Below are 16,163 nucleotides of genomic sequence, written 5' to 3'. Positions count from 1 at the left end.
ACAGTGTTGGTAAGTATGTGTTTACATGTGTTATACATAAGTGAAATTTTATATTACCTGCCCATTAGGTACTACTTCTTAAGTAACATTATGTGGTAAAAGTTCTCAGATTTGCCTCCTTTAGTCATAAAAATTGAGGTAGAAATTAAACCCTTTTTAGAGGTTAGTGCTGTGCTGGCCTACTCAGATGATAACCTCCAAGGCTGTCTGCTCTGTAGATTTGATAATCTTACTAATGTCCACATCTCTAGGAAAAGTGACAGCCATGGTCTTATAGACAGTATACTGGAGTTATCTAGTGACAATGTGGGTGAGACTCGGGGAATTGACACCGTGATTTAGATTATCAGTTTTTGTTGGAAACCTTTTATTTTTATGATAATGATTATTCTATATTAATTATGAAAATTAATGGGTTTCATTCACTGTGATATTTCCATATATGTAAATGTTTCTTCCAACTTCCTATCCCTCTTCTTTCTATTCAGCCTTTCCTTTCCATGGTCCTTCACTGTCAGGTTATTTTTTCTGTTGTTCAGTTTCACATGTAAGAGAAAACATGACCACCTGTTCTTCTGTGTCCGTCTGCCTTCATTTAACATGATGCTGTTTCCATCCATTTCCTACAGACAACATGATTTCATTTTTCTTCACTTATCTCATTGTGTAGCTACCTTATTTTCTTCTTCCTCTCACATATTGGTGGGCATATAGGCTGATTTCATCTTTTGGCTCTTATGAATAATAACAAGAATGAATATGTATTTTTTTGTCTGATGACTTCATTTCCTTTTGATGACTATACAATAGTGGAATAGCTGGATCATATGCATTTGTATTTTTAGTCTTCCGAGGAGCCTAGCCACAGTTTTCCATAACGGCTCTACTAATTTACATTCCCACCACCAGTATTCACGGCTTCCTTTCCTTTCTATTCCCACCAGCATTTGTTGTTTTTATAATGCCCATTTATAGTTGCATAAAATCTCACTATAGTCTTGGTTTGCATTTCCCTGATGACTCAGGTGATAATACTGAGGCTCCCCCATCTCTTTGCTTTTTAGAAGAGATCCCATACAAATATCTTAGCTTGGCCTTGAATTCTGCCTAGGATAATCTTGAACTTTTGATCCTTCTGTTTCGATCTCCCCAGTGCTGAAATTAAAGGTTTTATTTTTTTATTTTTTATTTCAGCACTGGGAATCAAACCCAGGGCTTCTTGAATGCTAGGCAAACACTCTATCAACTGAACCATATCCCTGGTCCTGTGTACTTTTTTTTTCTTCCTATTTTTGAGACAGGGTCTTTCTATTACTTAACTCTGGTTGACTCTCCTGGAGTTTACAGAGACCTACCTGCCTTTGCCTCACAAGTGCTGGGATTAAAGGTGTGTTACACTTTCCTGGCCTTCTACTTCTTTTACTAAATGTCTCTTCAAATCATTTGCCTATTTTTTAAAACATGATTTTGGGCTTCTAAGAGGTTTTGCTTGTTTGTTTAATTTTTCTTTTTTGACATGATGGGTCTTGTACATGCTAGGCAAGTGATCTATGGCTGAGCTTCACCTTCAGCCCTGATGTTTGATGCTTTTTTATTTTTTTGTTTAATCCTTTATATATTTTGGATATTGATTCTCTGTCAAATGAGTTAGAAAGCTTTTTCAAGAGAATACTATCTCAAAAGAATTGACAAACCAGTTTTAAGAAACTGACAGGATTATCAAAATTCCAAGATAGCTGGTGTGGTGGCTCATGCCTTTAATCCCTGAACTGAGGAGGCAGGAAAAGTTCAAGGCCAACCTGGTCTACAGAGCAAGTTCCAGGACAGCCAAAGGTACAGAGAAAAACCATCTTGAAAAGAAAAATTCCAAGCCCACCTGGGTTATATAGTAAGACCCTGTCAAAAAAACAGAGAAGGGGCTTGGCACTTGTGCCATCTGTTAAAGGGGGTCCAAAGCCAAATAGTGCAAAACACTCATTTCCGAGAGCTCTTAGGTTCCTGTTTAAATGGTGGTGGTGATCAAATGTATATAGGCATACAAATTGGAATAAATACAACTTTGTGGGATGTTTGTTTCTGTTTGGGGCGGGGGCTGGGGGTAAGGGCATGGGCATGCCCAGCTGACCATCTTGTTTTCTCAGTAAATGTAAAAGCCATCTGTTCTCTTTGTGTGTACCTTAGGAGCAGCTTTCTCAAGTTCTCGATGCCATGTTTGAAAGGATAGTCAAAACTGACGAGCATGTCATTGACCAAGGAGATGATGGAGACAACTTTTATGTCATAGAACGGTAGGGAAGTTTTGAGATTATTCGGCCTCACTTCCTTGGATTATTAATTTAGTACAAAAGCCTATATTATGCTGAGCCCAAAAATGTCTAGTGTCAGGTAAACAAGCTTCCCAAAACCTTTCAGGGATCATAGCTGCCTCTGTGTACTGCAGTCCTGAGTAAAACCCTATTTGGGGAGATGCCACTTATAGTTGAAAATCTTCTTTTTCGTTAGATAAAGAATGACATGGTGTGTTTTGTAAGCATGTCATTTGCCCGTGTTCAGTTGAATTGATCCCTGCAGAGTATCTGTGACTGTGTATTGTCTTAGTGTGACTCTTTGGTTTTCAGCTTGCTGTGAAAAGTGAATGTACTCCCCTTACCTCCATGCTTTCTGACTCTGCACCAAGTCTAAGCTGTGCTGGGTTTACTTCCCTGACTTACTGCATCTTAGTCTCTTGAGTTGATAGTATTCCCCTGAGGAAGAGTAGGGGTTCCTTCTTACTCTTCCTCAGTCCTAAAGGAAGGAGTTCAAGGTAATAAAACATTATCATACATCCATTATCTTCTGCTATTCTTAATGTTAAAAATTTTTTTTATTAAGCTGAGCAGTGGTGGTGCACACGTTTAATCCCAGCACTCTGAAGGAAGAGGCAGGCAGATCTCTTTGAGTTCAAGGACTGGTCTGTATAGTGAGTTCTAGGATAGCCAGAGCTACGCAGAGTATGAAGATTTACTTTTACTTATGTGTATGCATACTTAAATAAATAAATTTGTGTGCATGTGTAAAAAATTAAGGTTATTATTTTTATTTATGTGTGATGGGGCAGGGGAGGTAGGGGTAGTTGGGGGTTGTACATTTGAGTACAGTGCCAACAGAGGCCAGAAGAGGACATCAGATAGATCCCTTGGAGCTGGAGTTAAAATGATTATTGTGAGCTGCCTGATGCGGTTGTTGGAATCTGAACTTGGATCCTCTGGAAGAGCAGTATGTGTTTTTAACCATGGATCCAGCTCTCCAACCCCTCCCCCCCTTTTTTTTGAGCCATCTCTTCAGACCCAGAATAATTGTTTTTGTGACTTTGACTGTTATTAGGGTTGTCTGTGGGTGACTCTGCACATCTTTTCAGTATCTTTATCTGTTTTGGAGTGATTGCATGGGAACTTACTTGTGCATATGTGTTCATGTGTGTTTGTGATTTCACATATGTCATTGTGGCTGCCTCAGTGTTTGGAGGTAAGAGGACATGCTCGGGTGCTGTTCTGTTTGAAACAGGCTCCCATGGACCTGGAGCTCCAGGCCTAGTGTAAGACAGACGGCCATCAAGCTCAGGGATCTTCCTGTCCCCTGCATACCTGGTGCTGATTAGAAGTGCAGGCCTCCACAACTGATATTTGTTTGTTTGTTTTTTGAAACATGATTTCTTTGTGTAGTCCTGGTTGTCCAAAACATGATTTATAGACCAGCATAGCTTCGAACTCACAGAGATCCATCTGCCTTTGCCTCCTGAGTGCTGGGATTAAAGGCGTGCTCTACCACCACCCAGTATGCAAGCCCTTTGCCAGCTGAGCCATCACCCCAACCCTCAGAGGTTCTCTGAGTGACTTGTTAATGTGATGTTAGTTGTTTTACAGAAATTCCGAAAAGTTGGTTTGCTTCTGTGATCCATTGAGCATGTCTATTTCTCTAAATGTTGGTCAATTCTGAGTACTTTTCTTGAGTTATAATAGGTAGAAATTTGTGTGATTATTTTAATCAGTTCTATCCTTGTTTCCAGCAAACCATGAAAGAAAAACTTTACAGTCAATACTATTCACAGAATACTTGGTAAAAATTAAGCATCTTTTTGTAATAAACTGTTTATCAGACAAGATATAGTGGCTTATCAGGAAGCTAAGGCCACAGGTCAGGACTTGAAGGCCAGCCTGGGTTAGACTGAAAGACTGATATTAAGGAGGGGTTCCTGTGCTCTCCATTTCCAGAAAATTCTGTGCCAAAAGCTCTGGCCAGTGTAATAGGCAAAAGTAAAGTAAGTACGTATAGAGGAAAAGAAGTGAAATTCTCTGCAGGAAAAATCCACAGGAGTGCTACAAAACAATTACTGAACCGAGTTAATTTATCACGGTTATAAAATACAAAGTCAAATGCAGGGCTGGAGACATGGCTCAACAGTTAATAGTACTGACTGCTCCTCCAGCATTGGGTATTGAACCGTGTAGCTGAGGATGATCTTAAATTTCTGATCCTCCTGCTTCTAACTCCTGAGTGCTATAATTACAGACATGCAGCTATGCCTGGTTTATCTAGATCTAGGATCAAACTCAGGGCCTCCTGCATGCTAGGCAAAATCTCTATCAAGTGAGCTATGTCCCAGCTCTGCTCCCCTATGTTTTATATGTAGCAGTCAGTTCTTAAACTTATCAGAAGTAATTAATTATTTTTTGTCATTCTTCTAGGGGAACCTATGACATTTTAGTAACAAAAGATAATCAAACACGTTCTGTTGGTCAGTATGACAACCGTGGCAGTTTTGGAGAACTAGCTCTGATGTACAATACCCCGAGAGCTGCTACCATTGTCGCCACCTCAGAAGGCTCCCTTTGGGGATTGGTGAGTGAGAGAAATGCATGGTGTAGTGTTGCCTGTCTTTCATAGCTAGTTATCTGAAAAGTATGCTCTAAAAGGTCTCATGTACATGTATCTTTCCATTTTCCTCAGTGACTTAACAGCAAATCCTTTAAGTTACAGAAATGTGAGTGGTCTGTAACCTAGTAGTGACAGGGCTCTTGCTACATTTTTCCTTGTTTTTATAAGCAATTAGACATAGATAACTCTATGTATTTAAGTAGTTCAAGAGGGCTACAGAAGAGAGTCCCTATCACTAATGTACCTGTGCACACAAAGGAGGAGGAGGAGCAGTAGTATAGGGATGGTAGTGTCAACAGCAGTCACTTTGTGTTCTGTCATTTCTTCTGTGCCTATGTCCAGTGCTTCCTTCTTCAGGAATGCTAATGACCATAGGGAAATGGATTTTTGCATTAAGCAAAACACTACTATGGTTCTTGTATCATATTATCTACTATCTGCCTCATTTCATTTCTTTTTATATTAAGTTACATGTCCATAATTTGTACCTCTTCCTTCAAAAATATCTTAATACAAATTCCATATTTCACTTTTGTTGTTGGGTTTTTTGTTGTTGTTTTTGTTTTTCAAGACAGTTTTTTTTTCTCTCTTCAGCCCTGATTATCCTGGAACTCACTCTCTAGAGCAGACTGGTCTCAAACTCAGAGGTCTGCCTGCCTCTGCTTCCTGAGTGCTGGGATTAAAAGTGTGTGCACCTGGCCTCCATATTTCACATTTCACTTTTAAAATAAGGGTATCTGTAATAGTTTCTACTTGCCTTATAAGAATTAATTCATGTCATATAATTATCATAGAATTAACCAAAATTTTTAAAATTTGATAAAAGCATATATATAGTTTTAAAAAAATAAGTGAATCCTGCCAGGCATGTTAGTGCATGCCTTTAATCCCAACAGAGGCCCAGGGATCTTCAAGGTCAGCCTAGTTTGCTAGTGAATTCTATGCCATTAAGGCTTCAAAGTGAGACTCTGTCTCAAAACAAACAAAAAGAGTGATCCCAAACAGCAAAAACATAAGGAAATTGATTCCCCAATACACACCATAAAGATCTAAAAAATAAAGACAGAACTATCTTTAATGCAGAAAAGTGATGCATTGTTAATGGGGAGAACCCAAAGTGCTGAAGAAAAAAAATCCTGTCAGCCAGCATTGTATACTTTCTGAAAAGATCCTTCAAGAATTCAGATATTCTCATATGATGGAGACTGAACCTAAAGAAATGGCCAAAACTGATTCAGAAAGGAAGCAATAAAAGGAAATTTAGAGATTCTTAAACCCAAAAGAACACAGAGTAAGTGTAGTAAACATAGTGACCTGCCTTACTTCAGATTTGTAAATTGTGTAACATAGTTTAAGCAAAAGTTTGTAGAGATGGTTGTTGTACAAGAAGTATTTGAGACAATTATATTTTATAAAGGGAGAAAGGCAAGATCAAAGTAAAACTTCGATACCGGTTGTAATTTATTTAAAAACCACTGCAAAGGGAAATCACACCATGCAACAGGGCTCACACAGAAGGTTTTTCGGAAGAGAAGAGAGAAGGAACAAAGGGGGCAGAGTGACAAGAGAAAGTGGGAAGTGGGGAGAGAGAGAGACAAGAGGTGGGCAAGGCCCACCTTTTAAAAGGGAATGTAACGAATATGCACAGGAGGTGCTCTTAGTGGCTGCAGCTGAGGACACATCTGTTGGACCCTAGAGTCCAAACACTGAGGAGGAGTTGCCCCCAGAGATCACCTCTCACACCACAGCTGATGTAAAAGCATCAGGATTTTATTAATTCTGTCATGACATGGTCTTTCAGCATTAGAGGCCAGAAAGACCCTGAATAGCTGGTACAGGCTACTTTTAAAGGAAAAGGCTACAGAAGCAAAGGGGGGTGTCTGGGGGTTGTCCTTTGACTATTATGATTGGCTTATTCAAAAGGGCTACTATCAATAATTGGCTGGAGAGCGGTTGCCAGATCAGATGAGGTAAGAGGTCACTTTGACCGTTTCCCAGGGACTGTGTCAAAACATACGTGTGTGGGTAATTGTTCAGGAACTGAGTCAACATCACAAAGACTCAGGGAAATGGAAAGTTCCCAACATTTCAGTAGCTGTTAGGTCCTTGGTTCCCGGGGGGGGGGGGGGGACAAGCATTACTGCTGAGACTGAGAGAGCTCAGAATTTGTCAGAAATGGCTTCAGAATTGTCTTAAAGATCTACAGCATCCTGTCAGAACACCAAAGGCAGGCAGTGCAGGTGCCTGAATACTAACATTTCTCCCTTTTGTTTATCATAAAAAGGTGAGGAGGGATGAGGACACTGTATTCTCCTGACTGCTTCCTGCTGACCTGGGGGGAGGGGGACGTCGATCATCTTTGGGGGACCTGAGAAAGGTGGAGTACTGGCCACATACTGGAGTATCTGGCTGTCCAGGCTTTGTGGAACCATCCAGTGCCACTTGGACCTGGCAAAATGCTGTTTGTCGTGGATCCAAGTCAACTCCATGGAGCACACAAGAACTTTGAGTTTACAAAATAGATAAGTTTTAGACACATTAGAAAGCAACCAAAGACAATTTTAAATCCTTATCTTGTGGCTGTGATACTGTAATGGTAGAATACAGTGTTTAGTGCTCTACCAGAGCTAGAGTAATACCTATCAAACTAGGAAAGTATTGCCAATACACTGTGTGAATTACATATGTATAATGTAAGCCTAGAGCAACAACCTCTGCTAAGATCTGTAGTTGAATGGAATGGGTTATGTTCCTTAGTCCCAGCTACTCAGGAAGCTAAAGCATGAGAATTACTGAAGCCCAGTGTAGTAGGAGTTGCGGGCTGCATTCCCAGCACCCAGCCGCCCGCATGGTTAGCTTTACCCAAAATAATTACATGGAAACTGTATTCTTTTAAACACTGGCTGGCCCATTAGTTCCAGCCTCTTATTGGCTAGCTCTTACATATTGATCTAACCCATTTTTAATAATCTGTGTAGCCCACTAGGTGGCTTACCAGGGAAGATCTTAGCCGGGACGCCTGGCAACTAGGCCGGGAGCGCGCTGTGTAGTTAGGACCCAGGCAGAGAGCTGCGAGATAGGGGAGTGCAGCTCTCTCTAACAAAAATTCAAGCCTGCGCCCCGGGCCGCGCAGGGGCGGAGGCAAAGAGCCCCACGTTGGGTGCCACTCTGTAGTAGGAGTTCGGGCTGCGTTCCCAGCGCCCAGCCGCCTGCATGGTTAGCTTTACTCAAAATAATTACACGAAAACTGTATTCTTTTAAACACTGCCTGGCCCATTAGTTCCAGCCTCTTATTGGCTAGCTCTTACATATTGATCTAACCTATTTTTAATATTTTGTGTAGCTCCACGAGCTGGCTTACCAGGAAAGATCTTAACCTGCGTCTGTCTGGAGTGGGAGAATCATGGCGACTGTCTGACTCGGCTTTTTTCTCCCAGCATTTTGTTCTGTCTATTCCACCTACCTAATTTTCTGTCCTATTAAAGGGCCAAGGCAGTCTCTCTATTTAACCAATAAAATTAACACAAAACAGAAGACTCTCCCCATCAGCCCGGGATTTCAGTTTCAAACTAGGCAACATAATGAGACTCCATCTCAAAAAAAGAAAAAAAATCTGTAGTGATGTACTCAAATCTCAAATTTTATAAAATCAAAGCCAGGCGGTGGTAGTGCACACCTTTAATCCCAGCACTCAAGAGGCAGTGGTGGGTGAATCTCTGTGAGTTTGAGGCCAGCCTGGACTACAAGAACTAGTTCCTGGACAGGCTCCAAAGCAACACAGAGAAACCCTTTCTCGAAAAAACAAAAACAAAACAAAAAAACAAAAATAATAATAGTAAACACAACCTTTGATTATTTTTAAAGATCAAGAATGGGCTGTAGAAGTGACTCATTGATTAAGAGCCTTGGCTGCTCTTCAAAAGGACCCAGATTTGGGGGCTGGAGAAATGGCTCAGAGGTTAAGAGCATTGCCTGCTCTTCCAAAGGTCCTGAGTTCAATTCCCAGCAACCACATGGTGGCTCACAACCATCTGTAATGGGGTCTGGTGCCCTCTTCTGGCCTGCAGGCATACACACAGACAGAATATTGTATACATAACAAATAAATAAATATTTAAAAAAAAAGGACCCAGATTTAATTCCTAGTATTTTTATTTATAGAAAATAAAATAAAAAGAACAAAAAGTTAGCAAATATGCCAATTTAAAAAAGGCTATCAACTAGATTTAAGAAATGATACAGCTAGGCGTGGTAGCACACACCTTTAATCCCAGCATTTGGGAGGCAGAGGCAGGTGGATCTGAGTTCCAGGACTGTTGTAGGAGGTTGCTTGTTCGTTTCCCAGCTACCCAGACTCCCAAAATAATCACACAGAAACTATATTATTTGCAATACTGTTTGACCAATAGCTTAAGCATATCACTAGCTAGCTCTTACATTTAGAATTAACCCATCTCCATTATTTTATATTTTACTATGATGTTTGTGGCCTACCGGCAAGGTTCCCACTGGCAACTCACTACTTTCCCCTCTGGTGGCCTTCTTCCTAGCATCAGTTTAGTTTTCTCCACCTACCTCTATTCTGCCCTGCATAGGCCTAAGACAGTTTCTTTATTAACCAATGGTTTTCACAGCATACAGAGGGGAGGCCCACATCACAGGACAGCCAGGGCTACACAAAGAAACGCTGTGTCACAAATCTAATTGGTCTTAATAATAAGAACCCAGTGTCAGATTAGGGGGTGAAAGCTGGAAGATCAGAGAAGCAGTGCAGCCAGCCACTAATTCTTACCTCTATGGAATCCTCAGACCAAATGGGGTATCCTGTCTCTACAAGTCCTCAGACTGAATCCTGAGCTCCTGTCTCCTCACACCTTACATTCCTCTCTCTGCCCAGCCATATCATTTCCCATCTTAACCTCCCTAGTGCTGAGATTAAAGATGTGAGCCACCACCACTTGGCTCTGTTTCTCTTTTACACTGATTCAATCTGGTGTAGCCAGGGTGGCCTTGAATTCACAGAGATCCATCTGCCTCTGTCTCCCGAGTGCTGGAGTTAGAGGTGTGTGCCACCACTGCCTGGCCTCTATGGTTAACCACACTCTGATCTTCAGGCAAGCTTTATTTGTTAAGGCACAAACAAAATAGCACATTTCTTCCTTTTTGTCTAAAATTAATAAAGATAACTAATGTAAGAAAATAAGTATATCAACAATGTCTAGTCCATTTGCATTTGACAAACTCAGAGAAAATACTCCATTATCTGTCCTGACTTGGTGTGTCCAAAGTCTTGTATCTAATTCACTTACTCACTTTTTTACTATTTTTTTTTTCAAGGTAGGGTTTTTCTGTGTAGCTCTGTCTGTCCTAGAATTCACTCTGTAGACCAGGCTGGCCTCAGATTTACAGAGCTCCGCCTGCCTCTGCCTCCCAAGTGCTGGGATTAAAGGCGTGCGCCACCACTGCCACCTAATTCACTTTCTGTCCTAACTTGCATTACCAAAACTATCTTTTACCTTGTATACTTTAAGCCTCTTTTATGAATTTCTCTTCTGAATCTGGTAACAAGGAAAAAATATAACTATAAAGTCTTTACTCCCTCAGAGACCTGAGAAGGAAAATAATATTACCTGAGTAAGCAGGAAGTGTGTAGAATTAGGAGCGGCGGGGCTGCGTCCCCAGTACCCCGGCCTCCCGCACGGCTAGCTTTACCCGAAATAACAACACACAAACTATATTCATTTAAACACTGCTTGGCCCATTAGCTCTAGCCCTTACCGGCTAATTCTGATATCCCGATCAACCCATCTCTAATAATCTGTGGGCACCGGTCTTACCGGGAAGATTCTAGCCTACGTCCATCTTGGGTCGGAGCTTCATCGCATGTGTCTGCCCGGGAGCGGGGCATGGCGTCTCTCTGAGGAGTCTGCCCCCGAGAGGAGAGCTGTCAAGTCTCTGAGCTCACTTCCTCCTTCCAGCATTCTGTTCTGTTTACTCCACCCACCTATGTTCTAAGCTATGAGCCCAAGCAGTTTGTTTATTACTTAGCCAATGAAATCAACAGATTGATATATGACACTCCCACATCAGAAGTGCAAGTAAGAAACTTCCAAAAAATGTGAGAAATGACAGAAACAGCTGGCTGCCTAGACAATCACCCAGAGTTCCTCTGTAATGTTGGGGCATTCTTCTTCGATCCTCAGGCCTAGCATATCTTTTCTATGAAGCAGACTTTTCTGAAGGACTGACTCACCTTGTCTTGGCAGGCTTTGACAGTTACTCTCTTTTGTGCTCTGCTTGTCCAATTTGGACAGCATACTGTCAGCAGTCAAGGCAAGAGCACTTTCTTGCCCAGTGGCTTAGTTTTGCCACAAAGAAAGTAAACACCATGTGGAGTTTCTTCAGTGCCCATTATCTTCTTCAAGTAGATTAGTGCTGCCAGGAGCAGATATGTCTCATTGTCATAAAAAAGAACCTATGATATTAAAACATCTTAAATGTCATGTTCTGCAAATATCTGAAGTTTTTGAAGACTACCTACTTAAAATATGTTTAATCTTGAAAACATACGTAACATGACTACAAGTTTGAATATAACAGGTGATTAACTACTGACCTGCATTTCCTTATTATCCTAAACAGTTGGTAATAATTACTTTCAAGGGCTGAAAATTTTCTTAGGGGTTTTTATGTTGTTCATAACCACAAGAACAGGCCTTGCACAGCCTAAAATGAGAGCTCTGGGAAGTATAAAAGCATACAGAGGATCGAGGATCGGATTGGGCTGGGATGTAGCCCAGTTGGTGGAATAATGAAAGCCTTGGGTTCAGTCCCTAGCACTGCATAAAACCAGGCATGGTGCATCTGGGGAGAGGGCTCAGTGGTTAAGCACCCACGTTCAATTCCCAGTACCCACATGACAGCTCACAACTGTCTGTAACTCCAAGAGTTTTGACACCTTCACATAAATAGACATGCAGGCAAAACACCAATGCACATAAAATAAGAAATAATTATTTTTTAAAAATCAAACCAACAAACAAAATAATAGGCAATTGTAGCGTGTTCTCGTGGTTACATGGAGTTCAAGAGCAGCCTGGCTTACAAATAAACAAATTAATTAATGGTACTGAAACCTCAAGACAAATCACTGAAGAAAATCTGTATTCTTATTACCTAGAAATATTGTTTACTTTTATATTTGTAATTATTTGGTCACATTATATATTTTAACATGTTTTTAACAACATCCAAACATATAGAAGGGAACTTCATAGTTATCATTTTTCTCAGCCTTTTTTATTTATTTTATTTTATTTTTTTTGAGATAGGATTTCATCATGCGGTCTTGGCTGATCTCAAACTCATAGAGGTCTGTCTGCTTCTGACTTTCAAGTGCTGGGATTAAAGGCGTGTACCACCATACCTGGCAGCAGTTTCTCAGTCTTAATTACCCTCTTTCTACAATATTCTTGGCCTAGATTAGACCAGAAAATATATAGAAATTGAATTCTAGTGTAATGGCATAATAATCCAAAGTGTGAAAGTAACCTTTTACATGAGAAATTCCTTACCTTAGAATTCAGAAATGAGTGGCAGATGATACAACCCATGAAAGCGGTAAGACTGTATACTCCTGTCAAGCAAGCAGATAGTGAAGAAAATGGAGACCAACTTTTAACTAAATGCCAGCAGGAGAGCTGTAAAATAGTATACTGTAGTTTAGAGCAGTGAAGGATGAGGAGCCCACCATCACCCCCTACTGGGAGTGCAAGTGACTTCTCTGGTTAGGTAAATGAGTCTCAGCTCACAGAGGTCTAAGGGAGTGCCACTACCATCTAGCTTCATCATTTTTTCACTTACCCAGTTTCCATCTTGAATACTTTTCATTAATTTAACTCTTATCCCTCCCTCATGTCCCCAGCAAGTTTATTTTTTTCCTGCAATATTATCTTCTATTGCTTTTTCCTGCTGTAATTGCTCTTTTCCCACCTAGAAACTCTTGGAAATTCCTGCTTGGAAAGACTTAAAATTTAGTCAGGCAGTAGTGGCACATACCTTTATTCCCAGCACTTAGGAGGCGAGGCAGACAGATCTCTGAGTTTGAGGACAGCCTGGTCTACAGAGTGAGTTCCCGAATAGTCAGGGATACACAGAGAAACACTGTCTGGGGGGGGGGGAAGGCTTAAAATATTTTTTGGACAGCACTAGAGATTGATCAGAGAACATCCTGAATTCTAGACAAGTGTGCTATCACTGAGCCACATTTCAAAACCATTTTCTTGTGAGACAGAACTAAGTTAATCAAATGGACCTAGTACTTTTGAATCTTCTGTCTTGCCTTTCTGAGTGGCTGAGATCATAGACTTGTACTGCCATGCCCAGGAATCGATCCTGGAAATGACTGTAGCGTTTGCCTTCTGTACTTTGACTTAGTACATTTCAGTTCATATATCAATTGCAAAAATTCTTATATGTTTTATGCTTTGTTTTTGTTTGAAATAGGGTCTCACTATCATCCAGGCTGGCCCATGTAGTCCAGAGTGGTCTTGAGTTTATGGTTTTCCTGCCTCAACCTCCTAAGTATTGATTATAGCATGGCCCTGTATATTTTGTGTTGTTTCCTCATTACAGTTGCAAACCCCTGGAGGGCAAGAACAGCCTGATTGTTTGCCCTTACTTCCTGCCTTTTCTGAAGGTGTCTGAACACTGAGTATTTAGTGGGAGTTTTGTTCATGTTCTATTTCGGGCCCATAGATGGCACTCATTGAACACGGCAAGCTACCGTGTAGGAGGTTTCTGCTCTAGCACGGATTAGAGTTTCTCTCTTCCAGCATCATTAAACTCTGTTGGTACACTGACTTCATAGGGCTTTGGTGGCCGCAGTGGTTCAGTTATCTAAACCATAGATATTCTCTTACATGGGCATGTACTAGAATTTTCATATTTTTTTTTTCTTGTAGGACCGGGTGACTTTTAGAAGAATCATAGTGAAAAACAATGCAAAAAAGAGGAAGATGTTTGAATCATTTATTGAGTCTGTGCCACTCTTTAAATCACTAGAGGTAAAGTTTGAATAAGAGTCTGTTTAGATGGTTTAGGAAGAGCTGTTCAAACTGTTCCTAGGTTTTCAAATATACTGTTTTAACCTAATTCTGTAGCAATGACATTCAATCGGGGTTTTCCCCTAAACTATATGTTTTGTAGATGTCAGAACGAATGAAGATTGTGGATGTGATCGGAGAAAAGTTCTATAAGGATGGAGAGCGAATAATCACTCAGGTGAGTTGGGGTCTGGACTCCCAAAAGGAACAATGTATCACAGAGTATAGTAGTGCACACCTGCAATGCCAGCACTTAAGAGACAAGGCGGGAGGTTCACAAGTTCAGGCCAGCCTGGGCCACGTTGTATTATTCTGACTCCAATAGGGGTGATGGTCTACCCTTAATTCCAGCATTCAGGAAAGACAGACAGGCAGGGCTCTGTGAGTTTGAGGCCAGTCTGGTCTATATAGAAAGTTCCAAAGTTCCAGGTTAAAAAGGGAAAGAAAAAAAAAGGAAGAAAACAAACCAAAATTTAATGTCCTCCACTGTTGGAAGCTGTGTCGTCCCTCATACAAAGACCTCTAAAGTTCCTTTGTGTCTGTCTCCTGCTGTCTCTTTTCCCTTGAAGGACTAAATTTACTGCTAAGCAAATCTTCTGCCACTGCACCCTCAGCCCTTTTTATGTTTGTGTTTCAAGACAGTATTATCACGTTGTCCTAACCTCGGAAGCCTCCTGAGTCACTGATTGCAGCCACATGCCACCGGGCTCAGACCTCCATTCATTTTGGGGTTGTCTTCTATTGGATGTTATTTGCTATTGACCCTAAGTAAGCTTTATTATCTCTATTAGAATCCAGAGAAAACTGGAGGCTTATGCTCTCTGTTGTCTCTGCTGGCACAAAAGCAACCTGTTGATGGTATGACACCAGAATCCTTAGCATTCAGTGATAATCAGATCTATGAGATGTCTTGATATCCTTTGTATCTTTTTCATAAGTTGTTTTTGGATAATGCAAGATAATATACAGTGAACTGAACCATTATAATTAAAGACTGCAAAGTAGGGGTAGTGGTGTATGCCTAGAATCTGAACACTTGGGAAGTGGAGACAGGTGGGTTAGGAGTTCAGGGCCACTCAAGCTATATAGCAATCTCTTTTTTTGTTTTTGTTTTTTGAGATAGGGTTTCCCTGTATAACATCCCTGGCTGTCCTTGAACTCCCAGACACCTGCCTACCTCTGCCTCCCAAGTGCTGGGATTAAAGGTGAATACCACCACTTTACCAAAATCTCTTTATATTATGTGATAATTTTCTCTATCTCCCGTGTTTGTATTTTAATTACATATAAATAGTTTAGGGCCTTTTCCAGATACAAACTTCCCTGCCAGTGCCTCTGACAAGAACACTGGGAAGGCATCTGGTTGAGTTGAGTTGGGCACTTTGTTTGCCCATGAACACAGCTGGGTTGAGGAGGATGGTTTCAGATCACTGTAACTCCAGGTTTATAGAACTGGCCCCACCAGAACTTTGAGAAGTGGTTAGACTGAAGATGAAAGAGGAGGAGAAAGCCCCACTAGACGAGACAGAGCACTGACAAAAGTCTGATGTTCGTTTTAGATTACATCTCCGAATGGCTTTGCTTTCCAGGTTCCCTAATATAATTTAAGGTTAGGATAAATGAGACCGAAATAATAAGCACTCTGATAATACATATGAGAAAAGGGAGAGTATAGAAAAGGAAGGAATTAAACCATGTCATTTCATAAAGAAGTTTCATTTGAGCCAGGCCTGAAGAATAAGTGCAACTTCGTTTTTTTTCTTTTGTTTGTTCGGGTTTTTGTTTTGTTTTGTTTTTTTTCAAGACAGGGTTTCTCTGTGGCTTTGGAGCCTGTCTTGTAGACCAGGCTGGCCTCAAACTCACAGAGATTACCTGCCTCTGCCTCCCGAGTGCTGGGATTAAAGGCGTGCGCCGCCACCACCTGGCCTGCAACTTTGTTTTTACAAGTTTATTTAAAACTCAATTTTTGCTTTGAATATACAAAATGCAAACTACATGAAATGTTCGTTTATTTTGTTTGTAAAGTAAAACTTTGCTTACATTTATATTACATAGTTATTAAGGCAAGGAACTATATATATTAAAAAAGCATTTGTTGTGCTTGAAGCATAGCATAAACTTTTCTCCACATTATTGCACATCTGC

The 16,163-nt window shown here is 40.7% G+C and overlaps 1 protein-coding gene across 1 annotated transcript in view; it reads left to right on the top strand.

Moving 5' to 3' along the window:
- Prkar2a (protein kinase cAMP-dependent type II regulatory subunit alpha) overlaps positions 1–16,163 on the top strand; it is a 69,740-nt gene that overhangs the window by 39,986 nt on the left and 13,591 nt on the right. The window contains exons 5-8 of the mRNA XM_041677020.1: positions 2,182–2,288; positions 4,725–4,878; positions 13,878–13,979; positions 14,122–14,196. Coding sequence (XP_041532954.1) covers positions 2,182–2,288; positions 4,725–4,878; positions 13,878–13,979; positions 14,122–14,196 — 438 coding nt within the window. The remainder of the gene's footprint in view (positions 1–2,181; positions 2,289–4,724; positions 4,879–13,877; positions 13,980–14,121; positions 14,197–16,163) is intronic.

This window comes from Microtus oregoni, unplaced genomic scaffold, assembly GCF_018167655.1.
Source record: "Microtus oregoni isolate MIOR12 unplaced genomic scaffold, Mior012 000028F_ref0000031, whole genome shotgun sequence".
NCBI classification, from domain to species: Eukaryota; Metazoa; Chordata; class Mammalia; order Rodentia; family Cricetidae; genus Microtus; species Microtus oregoni.
The sequence above is the reverse complement of the archived record's forward strand: the minus strand, read 5'-3'. Positions and strand labels throughout refer to the sequence as shown.